General features: G+C 29.9%; 3 protein-coding genes across 12 annotated transcripts; 2 read left to right on the top strand and 1 right to left on the bottom strand.

Annotated features, from left to right (window-relative positions):
• Positions 1-3,326: 3,326 nt before the first annotated feature.
• Positions 3,327-4,414, top strand: LOC145935651 (succinate dehydrogenase assembly factor 2, mitochondrial). The gene is made up of 3 exons (XM_083037144.1): positions 3,327-3,487; positions 3,575-3,726; positions 3,983-4,414. Exons 1-3 carry the CDS (start codon positions 3,455-3,457, stop codon positions 4,251-4,253), a joined length of 456 nt encoding a protein of 151 aa, XP_082893270.1. The 5' UTR covers positions 3,327-3,454; the 3' UTR covers positions 4,254-4,414.
• A 250-nt stretch (positions 4,415-4,664) lies between these two features.
• On the bottom strand, positions 4,665-11,183 carry Blm (Bloom syndrome helicase). Of its 5 annotated transcripts, XM_083037140.1 has the most exons (17): positions 10,907-11,179; positions 10,686-10,774; positions 10,490-10,606; positions 10,248-10,356; positions 9,317-10,081; positions 8,491-9,232; positions 8,309-8,419; positions 8,047-8,219; positions 7,671-7,892; positions 7,159-7,520; positions 6,806-7,064; positions 6,312-6,695; positions 6,079-6,229; positions 5,805-5,992; positions 5,312-5,636; positions 5,046-5,223; positions 4,665-4,973 (listed from the first exon to the last, which is right to left on the bottom strand). In XM_083037140.1, the coding sequence occupies exons 3-17, from the start codon at positions 10,582-10,584 to the stop codon at positions 4,808-4,810; spliced, it is 4,230 nt and encodes a 1,409-aa protein (XP_082893266.1). In that variant the 5' UTR covers positions 10,585-10,606; positions 10,686-10,774; positions 10,907-11,179; the 3' UTR covers positions 4,665-4,807. The 5 variants fall into 5 exon arrangements, with proteins under 5 accessions (XP_082893266.1, XP_082893262.1, XP_082893263.1 ...); XM_083037136.1 differs by lacking the exon at positions 10,686-10,774 and having other exon boundaries at positions 11,098-11,183; XM_083037137.1 differs by lacking the exon at positions 10,686-10,774 and having other exon boundaries at positions 4,665-4,970; positions 11,098-11,183.
• Positions 11,184-12,000: 817 nt separating this feature from the next.
• Positions 12,001-15,155, top strand: Eas (ethanolamine kinase 1). 6 transcript variants are annotated; one of them, XM_083037259.1, is made up of 7 exons: positions 12,001-13,062; positions 13,337-13,474; positions 13,646-13,920; positions 14,027-14,253; positions 14,421-14,496; positions 14,552-14,609; positions 14,831-15,155. In XM_083037259.1, exons 1-7 carry the CDS (start codon positions 12,943-12,945, stop codon positions 14,849-14,851), a joined length of 915 nt encoding a protein of 304 aa, XP_082893385.1. In that variant the 5' UTR covers positions 12,001-12,942; the 3' UTR covers positions 14,852-15,155. The 6 variants fall into 6 exon arrangements, with proteins under 6 accessions (XP_082893385.1, XP_082893384.1, XP_082893383.1 ...); XM_083037258.1 differs by having other exon boundaries at positions 12,002-13,062; positions 14,552-14,643; positions 14,831-15,154; XM_083037256.1 differs by having other exon boundaries at positions 12,003-12,216; positions 12,934-13,062; positions 14,421-14,643; positions 14,831-15,153.
• The last annotated feature ends 73 nt before the right edge of the window (positions 15,156-15,228 follow it).

Here is a 15,228-nt window from a genome sequence, read left to right as displayed (position 1 = left end):
GATCGGCTTATATAAAGGGTTGTTCCTCGTGGCGTGCTTTGAAAATCATTGAATATGAGAAGAGACATATATATATATATATATATATATATATATATATATATATATATATATATACACACACATTATACATGTATATTCTGAAAAGAGAAACGCGTTAACGTTGAAAAAATTTACAATATGTTTGATTCCAATTTTTCTTAAATAGAAATGTATTGCTGTTTTGTATCTCGCGTACATTATCTATCGTTCAACGTTGTTTTCTTTGCAGAAAAAAGAGAAATTAAAGTGTAACATAATGTACATAATTTTTATCCGAAGTTGATATTAACTAGAGCCGCGCCACGAGATCGTCCAAATGTAAAAAAATTATATATATATACAATATATACATATATAAATATATACATATATATAAATATATATATATATATATATATTTATTATATATATATATATATTTATTATATATATATATATATATATTTATTATATATATATATATATATTTATTATATTCTTACATTGTTATTCTTATATATTGTGCTAATAAATCTTAATTTTACACTTAAAGCTTATGCTATAAAAAGGGTAAGGTTATTGGTTGCTATCTTTAACACATTTAAAAAAATGTATAAAAAATATTTCATATAAAGAATATACACTACTAGGATAAAATACTGAGAAAGATGTGATTATGTTTATATACATATGTAATATGAAAATATGGTGTTTTGAAGAGGGACTGCAAACAATAAATCATCGAGTCATTGATTAATTTTTCAAACTATTTCTTTCTGGATTTTTTTAAATACTTTCTCTAAGTTCTTCAGCTTACATTCATATATCTGTCATATTAAATATCTATCTTTTTTTTTAAGTATACATTGTATTATTGAAATGTTTTTATAAATTAATTAATAAAAATTTTATTTTTATTAATAATAGTTTTACGAAAAAATTACATTGTTGCTCAATTTGTAAAAAGTGAAATTTAATAGTAAGATTCCTCTTCAAAAACATTACAATATATTATGATCTATCGAAAGGCATTCTCGGCAATGAAAGGATGATAAAATTTATTTAAAAAATCCACGCATTTCACCTTCGGCATCGATCAGTCGTCAATTGCGTGGTTCGATCTCAAGAAATAATTATATATAAATAATATTAATAATTATATATAATTTATATCACGTGTTATTTTATATATATCATATATATATATATATATATTATTTTTCATTATCTATACTTATATTCATAGTATATGGCTATTATTTTCACGCCCAGTGAAATATAACTCATACAGTTAATTTTATTAATTTTGCTCATTCCATACAGTCATTAATCTTACAAACTGTTATATAAGTAACAAGATTTGCAAGTGTTCATAAAAAATGTAAAATCTAGTCGTAAAGGTCAAAATTAGTGAAAGCCCTTATCTTCTGAAAAACAAAACGAAAAAATTGGCGACTGAACGACGTCACAGAGAACTGTTGTCAGCAAATCTACCGATTATATAATCAATTGGCAAATTCGTTCATCTAATTGTAAGAATTTTAAGAGATCTCATCCGGCCGCGCCTAGAGATCGCTTCGCAGATGCATATTGAGGAATACACATACCCAAAAGCTCGGGCTCGGGACAAACACTGAATAGACTAGTTTAAAAATGCGGATTTTGTTTGCGTACAATAGTGCCTTTTCGAGAAGAATCTTCCGGATTGTTATAAAATTATCGCACTCTCATACGCACCTGCAGACTTATGCACACGGCGAAAAAGAAAAGCGCTGCGAATTTTAAATAGGATACGTTTATAGAAATCGCTAGAGAAAAAGGACTCGTTCGTAGTAGCTGCTAGATAAATCGGGGCTGGTCAAAAAGTGCGAGACCGATATAATAAAGATAAATAAATCAAGTCCAAGCCTTTCGTTAAAGATGATACTGCATATTTTTTCAAATTTTGATATGGAACCATGTAGACCAGTAGAATGTTTCTTATACGGATCGTCATCGAGTGAGACGAAAATATGTAAAAAAAAAAACCTTATCAGTCTACATGGCTCTATGGGATAACAGATGCATTGCATCGACCTACATGTAAATATGCGCTTATAAAAATATACTTATATATAAATATATACTCACACTTACACATACACACATGTAATAATAAATTATACGAACGAATGTCACGGCTTAGAAAGATTGAGAAAAAGAAGAGAGAGAGCATAATTCATAACCAGTACCTAGAAGGGCCATAGCGGACCCAGATGAGTGATAATGTATAATGTGGTAATATCATGTGGATTGCGAGTCTTGTACAAGTAGTCAACAATTGTAACGTTTGTGAATACATAAAATAAAAAGACGAAAAAAAATTGATTATTGACATGTTTTTTTATATGTATCCCTCTCTTCTTTCTAGAAATATATATATATATATATATATATAAAATTATCATCTGTAATCATGTCTCAACTTACTAATAATAGCATGAACTTTACGATTTAATAATACAAAACAATCAAGTTCTAATTGACCTTCATCCACAGATGACAAATGGACACATGTTCGCAATCAACTGAGGTAGATATTATAGGTAGATATAATGCATGATTGTCATCTATTATTTCTTCCAATGTTCCAACAGACATTGGCGTATCATACAAAGGTCCACTTTCAATTTTCTTCCTTGTTTTTTCTTTTCTTGTGACTTCAAGCGTTCCTGATTTCTTTCTAAACGTCTTCCTTATCAATAAATAATCCTTTGTGTTACAACTTCAACAATCAGCTTCATTTGTCTACAATCTACAACATGTGTGAAGAGTTACAAGGCAGTTTAGAGTGCGATTATTACTATTTATATTATTACTAAGATTATTTATAAGCTTGAGTTTCATTGTATTTTTGAACATGTAGTTGCAATAGTACCTATTCTATTCCTTCGTCTTCCTCTTCAAAGAATGACACTGGATGAGATGAGAGCAGTAAACATTCTATTCCGTTTCTCTCTCTTTTTCACTCTCTCTTTAATTTGAAACAGCAGTATACGAATAAACTAGAATTTTTCTCCTGTATTATGCTTTTCCCGTCTATCACATAATTAAGTAGAATAGAAAGTCAGAAAACGACAGGGTGCGCAATTTATTTAATTTTGCACACACATTTTCTTTATAAAATAAGAGTGAAGACTGAGACTTTTAAATTTCAAAAAATAGAGAATAGAGAGAGAGTATAGTTTCGAAAAGAACCGAGAGAGGACTATCGATCTTATTGACATCTATGGAGCATTAGCGAAATCTTATCGAAATATTTCTCAAGATAAGAAAAATTAAAAACAGATGGAAACCGGCGATAGTTGTCAATTGTCGCTTATAAACATATAAATGTAAGCTTCTTGACAAGAGATATTATTAGATTATATGCGCAGCAAAATTATCCGTGATTATGAATATTATATCTAATCGTGTCACATCCTGGGTAAGTATTTCAAGATATTAATTATGAAAAAATGATACGAAAATATTCTATACAAACGTAACGACGATAATGTAAATAATGCTTCAGGTTAAGCCACTTCTGCTTACAAGAAGCGTGTCGATAAGTTACTCGAGGCAAAAAGACGATTTCCAAGATTTGATTCATCCAGAAGGGCGGGAACCCAACATTCCGCATTATGTGGAACGCGAAGGAGAAAATGCTGATCTAAAGAGAGCAAGGTATTACACAAATTTTGTTACAGTTGAACACAGTTAATTTCACACCGACAGAAAGTCGACAAATTCCTCTCTTCTTCGTTATTGTATGTATTACATGTCACGTGCCTTATTTATTATAGTTATAATTAAATTACAATTAATATCAGAATTATTATTTATGTATATATATATATATTTACTGCTGATATAATCTGCTGATGAAATTATTTGTAAACATACGTACCTTTGTGATACATTCTATTTTCTGTTACTTTAGATTGACGTATCAGTCCCGTAAACGCGGAATGTTGGAGAACGGTTTACTTCTTAGCACATTTGCAAAAAAGTATTTGAATACATTCAATGACGCACAATTAAGATTGTACGACCAACTTATAAATTTGCCAACCAACGATTGGGACATATTTTATTGGGCCACTGGTGTGAAACCAACTCCACCTGAATTTGATAATGAAGTGATGAACTTATTGAAAAAACATACTCGGAATGAAGATCGACAAAGTAGGATAATGCAACCTGATCTGTAAATCTGTAAATAATGTATTACATTAATTAGTAATATAATATAAACAGAAAATATATCTGTAGTAATAATTTAGATTAATGCAATTAAAATGAATAATAAATTACTAGTTATATATGTGTGTAAAGTTAATAAAGAAAACATCTTATTTGTGGAAATCTGAAATTATTTTCTCTATTTTATATCCATGTGAAACAATTAAACGACGATAAAAATGTAACATTGCATTATCAATACTACCCACACGTATCAATTATATATTTTAGTACATTATAACTTGCTGTTTGCATATTTAACAAAATTATTTATATTACAAAAAATATTTTATTACAAAAACCTTTTTATATATACATTTCTCGTGAATCCTTATAGAGGATATATATAAATAAAACATAAAACGTTTCTCACAGAAACATTTGTTATCAAATTATTTTATTCTGTAAAATTGCTAAACCGCCAGATAATTTTGGCCACCATGTATCCCGAGATTTGTACAGGAATTATATCTGCAGCGCAAACTTTGAAAATAATATATAGAGACAGAGAAGAGAAACACAATTAACTAATGTGCATGTATCTATTAGGATTTGCGAGATATTGTTTCGTCTGACTAAAAGTTGCAAGTCCTATCGTTTTCTTTGTAGTTGTATTAGTTCTCGTCGCTGAACTTTTTGGTGTGTCTCTTGACGAACCTCTTGACGAACCTCTTCCTCTCCACGCGCTACTAATGTGCGAAAAATACATTATTATATAAAAATAATATATAAAAAGACACAATCGTCTATTTTTATATTACCTTGAGCCACCTCGTCTATACTTTTTATTGGTACTGTTATATTTACTGCCAATTTTCCGTTTCTTACCACGACGACTGCTAGTATTACTATTATGAGAATAGTTGGAAGCATTGTCATCCCAGGTACTATCGTTATCATCATCATTATCTTGTTCTTCATTATCTTCGTCTAACAATACTGAAAATAATAAATTACTCAATAATATGAAATATTATATACAATATGTAATCTTCACTCGATGTACAAGTATCATATATATGTATACCAATTTTCTCTGCTGCGTATTTCTGTGTAATCTCTAAGAGAGCTTTGCCATATTTAACAAAGTTAGCTTTAGTAACATGTGGTATTTGTAACATGGCTTCTTCAGTATCTGGTAAACGCTGACTCATAGCTCTGACAGCTACCATATTCATAATAGAGGAAGCAGAAACATCCAATGTACTAGCAATTCCTCGTATTATTGTCATCAACTCGGCATAGCAACGGTCTTGCAATTCTTTTATAATGCCATCAGTTTTCTTTGTGACTGTCGAAACTACGGCCGTGCCACTCGTAGGTTTATTCGATTGTCTTATTGGGATTTGTACCTATTTGAAATTAAATAAAATACACAATATATATAAGATGCAATAAAAAAAACTACAATATATGCTAATATAACTTGATCATTAATAATTAAAGTATATACTGCAAATTTTTATTCAATTATATATTTTATATTCCACAAATATATCTTTTTTTATTTCATATATTACCTTTACATCTTTTCTCGTCATGAGTTGACTCGCTTTTGGTCCAATTTTTAAATATGCACAAGCAATTTCATTATTAATATACATAGTTTCTTGCAAATATTCTTGCAGTACCATATAATGTAAAAGACGTTCTATGTTGCTTCTGTTCCACGATTTGCCGCGACCATATAGAGGATGTGTTGTAAGACCTGTTGTTTAAGAAGGAATATTTAGTTATGTATTGTTATAAAAATATTAATTTATTATTAAACATAAATTGTGTGGATATACCAACCTAATTCTCTGATCTTTTTAAGATCGCTACCCTTAAAAATATTTGTTAAGAATATTAGTGTAAGTTTACAATTCTTTCTATTGTTGATATCTCGTACAGCTTTCATAATCTCTTTTGCATCTTCAGTTACGTCCAGCATTGTAACCTCTTCCTAAAATTATTCATGTCAGTAATAAATTTTATTACGTTATTGCAATAATTATTTATTCACACACAACATACACATAACATACCTTGCATCTGCAGTTATCACATGCAGTTGTCTTATTTGAGATACACTGTTGTCTATCAAATATTTCTCCAAAGTAATTAAGTTGAAGTGATCTACGACAATCTGTAGCATTTTCGCAAAATGCTACCATCTTAAATAAATTATCCATATGTGTACTAATGACTTGTGGATTTGGATTATCCAATTCAATCATTTTTCTAATCCTGTGCATGTCTGCATAATGATAAAACAAAATGCACTCTGCTAACTCGCCGTCACGACCAGCGCGGCCACTTTCCTGATAATAGCCTTCTATAGATTTTGGTAGAGCTGCATGTATCACAAAGCGCACATTAGGTTTATCAATGCCCATTCCAAAAGCTATAGTCGCGCAGATAACGTGTATCTAAAAGCAAGATATTTGTATAAGAATACAATTATGTGATACAATATAATTATAATTTTAAAAAATTATATAATATTTAAAGTTGGAGCATAAAAAAAAGAAAAATGTACTTCATCAGCGATCCATCTTCCTTGACAGTTGCTTCTTTGATTATCTGAAAGTCCCGCGTGATAACTCAACGCTTTGATACCATTCTTTTTCATTTGCGCAGCATAATCATCACAATCTTTGCGTGACAAGCAATATACAATGCCGCAAACGTTTCTAAACTTTGTCATTACCATAGCAATAACTTCGTCGGAGCAATTTTTCCCTTTCTTTGAGATTATACTATACCTTAAGTTAGGCCTGTTGAAACTCGACATAAACCTAAAAATATAATCATTAATTATTTCAATAGAATATATATACATATATGTAAATATATTTGTGTGTGAATAGTTGAATAGTATATTAAACATACCATTTCGGATTAGTCATACCCAATTGATGCAAAATATCTGTTCTAACACGTGGTGTAGCCGTTGCAGTTAAGGCCATTGTCGGCACTTTGGGATAATTGTCTCTAAGAAATTTTAATCGCTTGTAGTCTGGTCTGAAATCGTGACCCCATTGACTGACGCAGTGCGCTTCGTCAATGACAAATCTTGCTAGCAATTCTCTCTCGTATAAAATAGTTAGGGTATTACACAATTTTGGCGAGGCGGAGATTTTCTCTGGTGTTACATATAATATTTTAAGAACGGGTTCTTTTTTGGCGAGCTCCCTGTACACTGCTTCTGCTTGACTGTCTGTTAAAGAACTGGATAAGTGAGCTGCAGGAATCTGCAAATTTACAAGATATTAGAACCGTTTAAATAAAATGAAGATAATATAAAGCAGCAGCGTATATATGAGTGTATGACATATATAAATATATGTATGAGCTTTTTAAATATTTTTATTATATCTAATATGTAACATTTTCTCTCTTACATCGAGCGAGGTAAGCTTCTGAACTTGATCTAAAATAAGACTTTTCAAGGGTGAGATAACAATTGTTAATCCAACACTTAAAAGTGCAGGCAATTGATAACAAAGAGATTTTCCACCTCCAGTTGGCATCAAAACGAAACAATCAAATCCCACTAGAGTTGCATTAATAGCTTGCAATTGATTTGGCCTAAATGTATATAAGCCAAACCTTTGTCGAAATATCTGAAATATAAGAGAATACAATTAAAATGTGCAATATTTTTATATTTATTATAACTATATATATAATTTATGAGTATGTAAAAAAATGATTTATAATGGCATTTATATTTGCCTAACACACTTAAATAGAAATTACTAAAAAATATTTATATACCTTTGACATTTCTTGCGAATGTGAATAAGTTGAACCATCAAACTCTCCACTAGTACCATCATTTTTATAATTACCAGTGAACTTTCCATATTCGACACTATTTTTTTCAAATTTTGATTTTATTTTAGTATTATTGTGCTTACTACTTTGCGCACAATGAATCTCAGACCAATCTATGAGTTAAAATAAAATAGTTATTTATCAGATTGTTTGCAGCATAACAAAAACTAAGTATAACAAAAACTGTATATAAAATTTGTACCTATGAAATCATCATTTATATTTATGTTACAATTTTCTTCCAATGCTGGAAATTTTTCTAACTCTTGTGTTAATGTGTTAGCTTTCGCAGAAACTGTATAACAACTGCTTCCTATAAAATATTTTCTCATTAAAAATCTTTAATACAAAAAGAATTAATGTTTTATGTATTATCTATCTTACCCTGAGAATCATTAATATTAATCCAATTGTTTGGACTCTCTCTAATGCTGCTTATTTGCATAGATGTATTTGTTTCAGTCTTTGGTGGTGTCTTCATACTGTCATTAAATGTATCCTTTATGGGTATGGGAACATTTTCAGAATCTGTTGAAGAATTCACTGTCTTTGACATTTGTCGATCTTTCTCCCACATCTCTGCTATCGTTTTAGAAACTTGAGTGCTTAATACTGTTTTGATAGGTCTTTTCAATTGGAAAGCACTCTTCTTATTTGGAATTGTAGTTTCAGATGATTTGATTGCTATTGTGGATTCCATATTACTATCATGCTCATTTGTATGTGATTCCATTATATTTGACGAGTTTTCATGACAATCTATTATTTTAGATATTGAGGTATTCGACGTATCAAAATCATTATTCATCAAGCAACTCTCAGAGATATGTAAAACTGGCTTCTCAATTGAGTTTGATGACAGAGATTCAGGAGTTCCCAAAGATATGGATGCATCATGTTCATCTTCTTTTTGTAACTTTGATAACCTTGTCTGCATTAAACGTAATTTAGCTTTTACATGTCGATGTAGGCCTTGTAATTTTATGAAAGCCTCTCGATCAAACTTTGGAAATTGTTCCAGTATTGGTAATGGGATCGATTCAAGTGCAATACAGAATTTATCAAGAATTTCAATTTGAAGATCCTTTAAATTTTCGCGTCTTTCTAGGACCTTATCCTTTGCAGTCTACATATAATAGTCAGAAATAAATAATTAATATCTATTTTCGATGTCTCATTAATCAATATTAATTTACAATATGAAACTTACAGGTATTGTGGACATTACTGGTTCCTTTCGAATAGATTCAATCCATGAATTTAACTTCTTATTTAAACCTAAATCTTTAAGATTTAATCTAATATCAGGGCCTACCCATTCCTTTCTTGGAGATCCCTTGCCACTGTACTTTGAGCGAGAACTATCGGTATCAGAATCTGAAATTGTATTATTTGTCTTCTGTTTATTATTGATGTGTTTCTTCTTAGGAGTCCACAAATGCTCATTTTCTATATTTTTTGGTGTAACATTAGTGACCTCATTAGATTTTTCTCTATTTAATGTTGGACTATTGGAAGGAAAATATTTGCTATTACACTTGGTATAGTGATTGATTTCTGATATAACAGCCTCATCTTTTTCTACTTTGTTTGGCTTTCGATTTAACTGCAAACATTTCTTAACATTTTTTCTATCTTCCTCACTGTCAGAAGATTCGGGAATAAAAGAAGTATTCATAGAGTATTCTTCTGTATTCTTCTGTAATAGATTTGAAGATTTGGTTTCTTTTTCAGTTCTCTCTTTTTCCTCTATTGAATTTTCAACATAATATGGTTTTGAAGATTGGATTTCTTTTTCAATTCTCTCTTGTTCCTCTATTGAATTATCAACATAATATGGTTTTGAAGATTTGATTCTTTCCTTTTCCTCTATTGAATTTTCAACATAATATGGTTCCAATATGTCACTAACTCTATTTGCTTCTGTTTTAAATGGACTTTTGCATGAATCTGAACTGGATGAGTCTGAATTATCCTGTCAATTTAAAATATTGAAATAGTATAAGTTGTTTTGTAATCAGTAATATTGTTTTATAATTAATCCTTTTGTGAATTATAATATGTTTAATAAATTATATAAATGTGTAAATTAACTGATGATAATATTATATATATAATTATGAAACAGAATTATAACTTACAAGATTTAATATTGTATCTATTGTTACCAAATCTCCAGCCACCTTTCTTTGTTTATCATTCAAGGATTCATCATTTAAATCAATTTTCTCTTCTTTCGCTTTTGGTGTACTAAAAAAATAGTAAATAATTTTTCTTTTATTATTTTAAGAAATATATAAATATATGTTTAATTATTTTATAAAAATTGATATGTATCATAAATATCTTAAAGATATTTTCTTAAAATCTAAATTTGACTTACCTAGACTGCAGAATATTCTTTTTGTTTGTTGTCTTTGCTAAAAATCCCACAATTGTAGATTGGATATTCTTTTGACCAAGTATCTTCTTTGACATTATTAATATAATTTTTAAACAACTACAAGAAATTTACACACGTAATGCGTTTCATTCAATTATCTTATTTCTTTGAGACAATTATTATATATCAAACGCACACTTTATATCAACTAGGCAGTGTGGCAGTGTGGCAGTATAAACATTTGTGTGTAAACACTATACAATAGAATACTTCACAAGGGAATCTCTGTGGTTTAAAAATTACAAAACATACATATGTTAATTTTAAAATTAACTAAAATTTTAGAATTACGCACAAACGTGAAACTTGATTAAAAAGAAAAAAAAACAAATAGACAAATACACATTATGTACATACAGTAACATCAACATTTAATGCATGTAAAATATTCTTTTCCTTTTTAAATATTAATGTGCCGTTAACGAAGAATGTAAAATATTCTTATACAGCATTCAGGTTAGAAATATGTCATATCAAGTATGTCATACGTTGACACATGAAATAACGATATTAAATAATTAACTGTCAAAGAATGTGACTATATTTACAGAAAAATAAAATAACGACATGTAAAATGAGTGTTATTAATTCGTGTGATGTGATTTGGCTCTCCCGCCATTAATTGAGATGAACTGAGCCATTTTGTTTGACGCTGGACGCTGATCATAGGGCTACTGCACACAGGACGCGTTGACGCGTTAAGCCCGAATCACACTAGCGATTGGCGATTGCGTCTGCGATTGCGACTCGACAAATAGACGAATGGCAAACGGCAATCGCTGGCCGGCTGCTTCCTGATTGGTCCATTTGACGAATCGCAATCGCAGACGCAATCGCCAATCGCTAGTGTGATTCGGGCTTTACGCGCGGTGAGAAGGCGACGCGATAGCCAATCAGATTTCTGCCGCGCGTCAAAGTTGGATTCGATCCAACTTTTATTGGCTAACGTCGCCTTCTCACCGCGCGTAACGCGTCCTGGGTTGCGTTCGGAAACGTCACCGAGTGCATTCCCTCTCTTTCTATATCACTGAGAGAGAAATGATATAGAAAGAGAGGGAATGCACTCGGTCGACGTTTCCGAACGCAACCCTGTGTGCAGTAGCCCATACATCAATCTTTGCAAATTTTTCAAAGTTGCATTTTGTGCGTTTTCCATTTAGCGACACAAGTCGACACAAGCATCATTCTATCTTTGTTCTACATTCTATGAGAACAAAGATAGAATGATGCTTGTGTCGACTTGTGTCACCAAATGGAAAACGTCCTTTATCAGATGAGTAGGTCATTTATTGGATGTCGCGTTATAGGGGATTCACCCTGCGTCCAATAGAAATTATGGATTTGAATGACATTTTTGTTCCTAGAAAAGAAACTCTCCTATTGGACGTAGCATAACTAGTAACTCTACAAGTTTAGCTTCAAGGTCAAAATTTGCAATCAATAGTCTGCAATCGCAACATGAGAACGCGCCAAGAAAGTGATGTTTTGACAGAGCACAGGGGTGTTATAAAACTATAAACAAGCTAATGACGCTTGCATAGTATATTCGATGATAAAATTATCATGATCGAAGAACTGTGAACTGCACTCGATTGCTCAATATTGATAATATTTCGCCCCACAGCAAAGTGAAATATATCATTCTATGACGTGGACATAAAAATGACGTAAAAAAAACTCCTATATGTAACTGACAATTTATAAATGCTAAAATTGTTACAGATAAGCAATCGCGAGATAATCACATAGTACATTTAAAACTTTATACTTATGCAACAAATGTTTCAAAAATTTGACAGAAGATCGCATATTTTACATATATTTATCGGTACACGCGAAATTTATAGATACAATAAAATGCGATCCCTGACAGAGAATATCAGTTTTATAGAAAGAACGATTAAGTTAATATATGAAAAGTTTTCAATGTCACAATTTTCTTCAATTGGCTACCACCACTTTATCAATATGAGTGATATAAGAGCATGTGTGACCGGATTTCCCACTTCAGTTGCAGTGGGGCAACCGTAGAGCTTATAGTTTATAACAGTTTTCATACACATCTGTTATTATTGTGCATCAGTGTTTTGCTGTGCACAATTTTGTCTTTATCGTAGATTTTTTTATGAAATAATATCTCGTATGCTTGTAGCAATTTTTTGTCTCTCAAAAAATTTATATTATATTTTATTCCTTTTATATAGAGAAAATATATACTCCAAGTTTCTAAAATTCAAATTTTATCTGCAACTTTATATAAACAAATCTCAGCTATATTTAATATTTTAACAATACTTTACTAATATTTTATGAGAAAAGAAAAAAGTATTTAAGTAAAATTAATACTTAAAAAGGAAACTTGTATAACTTGTTCCCATAAATAGCACCAAGCTATGAATGTATGTGAAGAATATCTTAACATTACAATAGATGAAGATAAAATTATCGATGGTGCAATAGATGTTATAAAGAGGATTAGACCATCCTGGCCTCTTCAAGAACTGCAGTTCAAGGTAATACAATAATCAAAATTATTCTCACAATATATATAATGATGTAAAATCTCTCAAGAGAAAATAATATCTCATGCCTTTCATAAGAAAATATGACCACTTGCCTATTTTTATTAAATATTGTTATTTATCTATCGATAAATATTCACTTTTCTCATTAATATGCGATAGTTTTTTCTTGTAGATAGCATATTTACATTTTTGTATTAATAAGCATTTACAAATATACTTGATAAGATAAATAATCAATGAATATTTGTTTCTTTTGTATCAGCCATTTACTGATGGGAAAACAAACAAGTTGGTAGGAGTATGGTATTCAGGGCATTATATAGATATGGTCCTGATTCGAATTTATGGTAATAATTCGGATTTACTGATTGATAGAAAAAATGAATTAAAAAATATTCAGGTAAAGATTTTATTGATTTTATATATATATATATCATTATTCTATTTTCTCATTACTGTTGTAATCAATTCAAACTTTTAAATTTATGTATTTATGTTTGATGAAAATATAGCAACGTCAACATATATGGCGAGTAATTATAATGCATATGGAATAAATATTTTTGTACAGATATTGAACAAGGCTGGCTATACTCATTGTATTTATGCTACATTTAATAATGGATTCGCCTATCAATTCTTGGAAGGTGAAACTCTGACTCTAGAAACAATTAGGGACCCAAAAGTGTATCCATTAATCGCGAGACGTATGGCTGAAATGCATAGTCTTGAGCCTGAAACTGGACCTGACTGGAATGAGTCAAAGAAAGCTTTTATTTGGGAAAAAGCAAAAAAATTTATGCAAATTATGCCTAAAAAGTTTTCCGATCCTCTCAAGCAAGCAAAGTAAGCAAGAATTATGAATTAGAATCTTTTTCTATAGATATATTATCTAAAATATATTCAGAAAATATCCAAATGCTCCAATTCTTATAATAACTTTCACTTTAAGGTTTGAGATGTTGATTTTACCATATGCAGAATTAGAAAAGGAATATTATTTATTGGAAAAAACACTTTCAAAAGTGAATAGTCCTGTAGTATACGCTCACAATGATCTTTTACTAGGAAATGTACTGTACAATCAGGAGCAGGAGAATGTTGTTTTCATCGATTATGAATATACTGCATTTAACTATCAAGCATTTGATATAACTAATCACTTTGCGGAATTTGCTGGTAATTACATACTCTTTCTCAAAGTATTCCATGTTCCCTTTAACCTCAAAAGTACTGGATTAAAAAACGTACCCTTTATTTGCTTCATTTTTAATTAACTAAGTGTATACTGTCTGCATTATGTAAGATTTTATACACACACACACACATATATATATATATTTAAGGTATCGATGAGCCAGATTACTCTTTGTATCCGAATGAAAATTTTCAAAAAGCATGGTTGAAAGAATATTTGCAAAGGTATAATGCGACTAGTAATGTGTCTGAGAAAGAAATTAACAAATTGTACTGGCAGGTTACTAAATTTGCTCCCTTGCCACACTTCTTTTGGGGCTGTTGGGCTCTCATCCAAAGTGAGCATTCGCATATTGATTTTGATTTTTTGGAGTAAGTATAAATGCTTGTTGCAAAAAAACAAAAAAAAATACTTTACAAGAATGTCAAGTCTGATAAAACAGGAAACAATAACAATGGATTATTATTTTCTTATAAACTAGAGTAGAACTATATTAGTGAAATATTTTTTTTTTTTCTGAAATTATATATACAATAAATTTTTAAAAATTATTTTCAGATATGCTGCAATACGTTTTAATGAGTATTTCAAGTTAAAGGAAGAAACCTCTAAGTTGTAAATGGAATATAACTAAAAATGGCATTTTTTTAAACACACATTCCAGCATAGAAGCATTTTTTAATACTCTGTATACATCTAATATACATTAGAGCTTATTTACATTTACACAATTGTATTATACATATGTATATGTGTGTATTATATACTATATGTAATATATAGATATTCGATATATTTATAGATTTGACATTACACTGACACAAATATATTGTGTAAATATGAATAATATTGTGACTACTATATACAAATTATATATAACATCATTATTTTATTACTACTATATTAATTGTGATATATGTACATAATAAATGCATTTATGAAAAATAAATTTGTAA

Source organism: Prenolepis imparis, unplaced genomic scaffold (assembly GCF_030444845.1).
Source record: "Prenolepis imparis isolate NDT839.2.m4 unplaced genomic scaffold, iyPreImpa1.0 SCAF_4, whole genome shotgun sequence".
Taxonomy (NCBI): Eukaryota; Metazoa; Arthropoda; class Insecta; order Hymenoptera; family Formicidae; genus Prenolepis; species Prenolepis imparis.
The sequence above is the reverse complement of the archived record's forward strand: the minus strand, read 5'-3'. Positions and strand labels throughout refer to the sequence as shown.

Coding starts and splice junctions, on each gene's coding strand:
- Blm (XM_083037136.1), bottom strand. CDS start 11,168: ATGGCGGGAGAGCCAAATCACATCACACGAATTAATAACACTCATTTT. Junction 7,521..7,670: donor AGAAGCTTACCTCGCTCGAT/GTAAGAGAGAAA, acceptor GTAAATTTGCAG/ATTCCTGCAGCTCACTTATC. Junction 5,637..5,804: donor TGACGAGAAAAGATGTAAAG/GTAATATATGAA, acceptor AATTTCAAATAG/GTACAAATCCCAATAAGACA.
- LOC145935651 (XM_083037144.1), top strand. CDS start 3,455: ATGAATATTATATCTAATCGTGTCACATCCTGG. Junction 3,488..3,574: donor CTAATCGTGTCACATCCTGG/GTAAGTATTTCA, acceptor ATAATGCTTCAG/GTTAAGCCACTTCTGCTTAC. Junction 3,727..3,982: donor GCTGATCTAAAGAGAGCAAG/GTATTACACAAA, acceptor CTGTTACTTTAG/ATTGACGTATCAGTCCCGTA.
- Eas (XM_083037256.1), top strand. CDS start 12,943: ATGAATGTATGTGAAGAATATCTTAACATTACAATAGATGAAGATAAA. Junction 14,254..14,420: donor TCACTTTGCGGAATTTGCTG/GTAATTACATAC, acceptor TATATATTTAAG/GTATCGATGAGCCAGATTAC. Junction 14,644..14,830: donor ATTGATTTTGATTTTTTGGA/GTAAGTATAAAT, acceptor AATTATTTTCAG/ATATGCTGCAATACGTTTTA.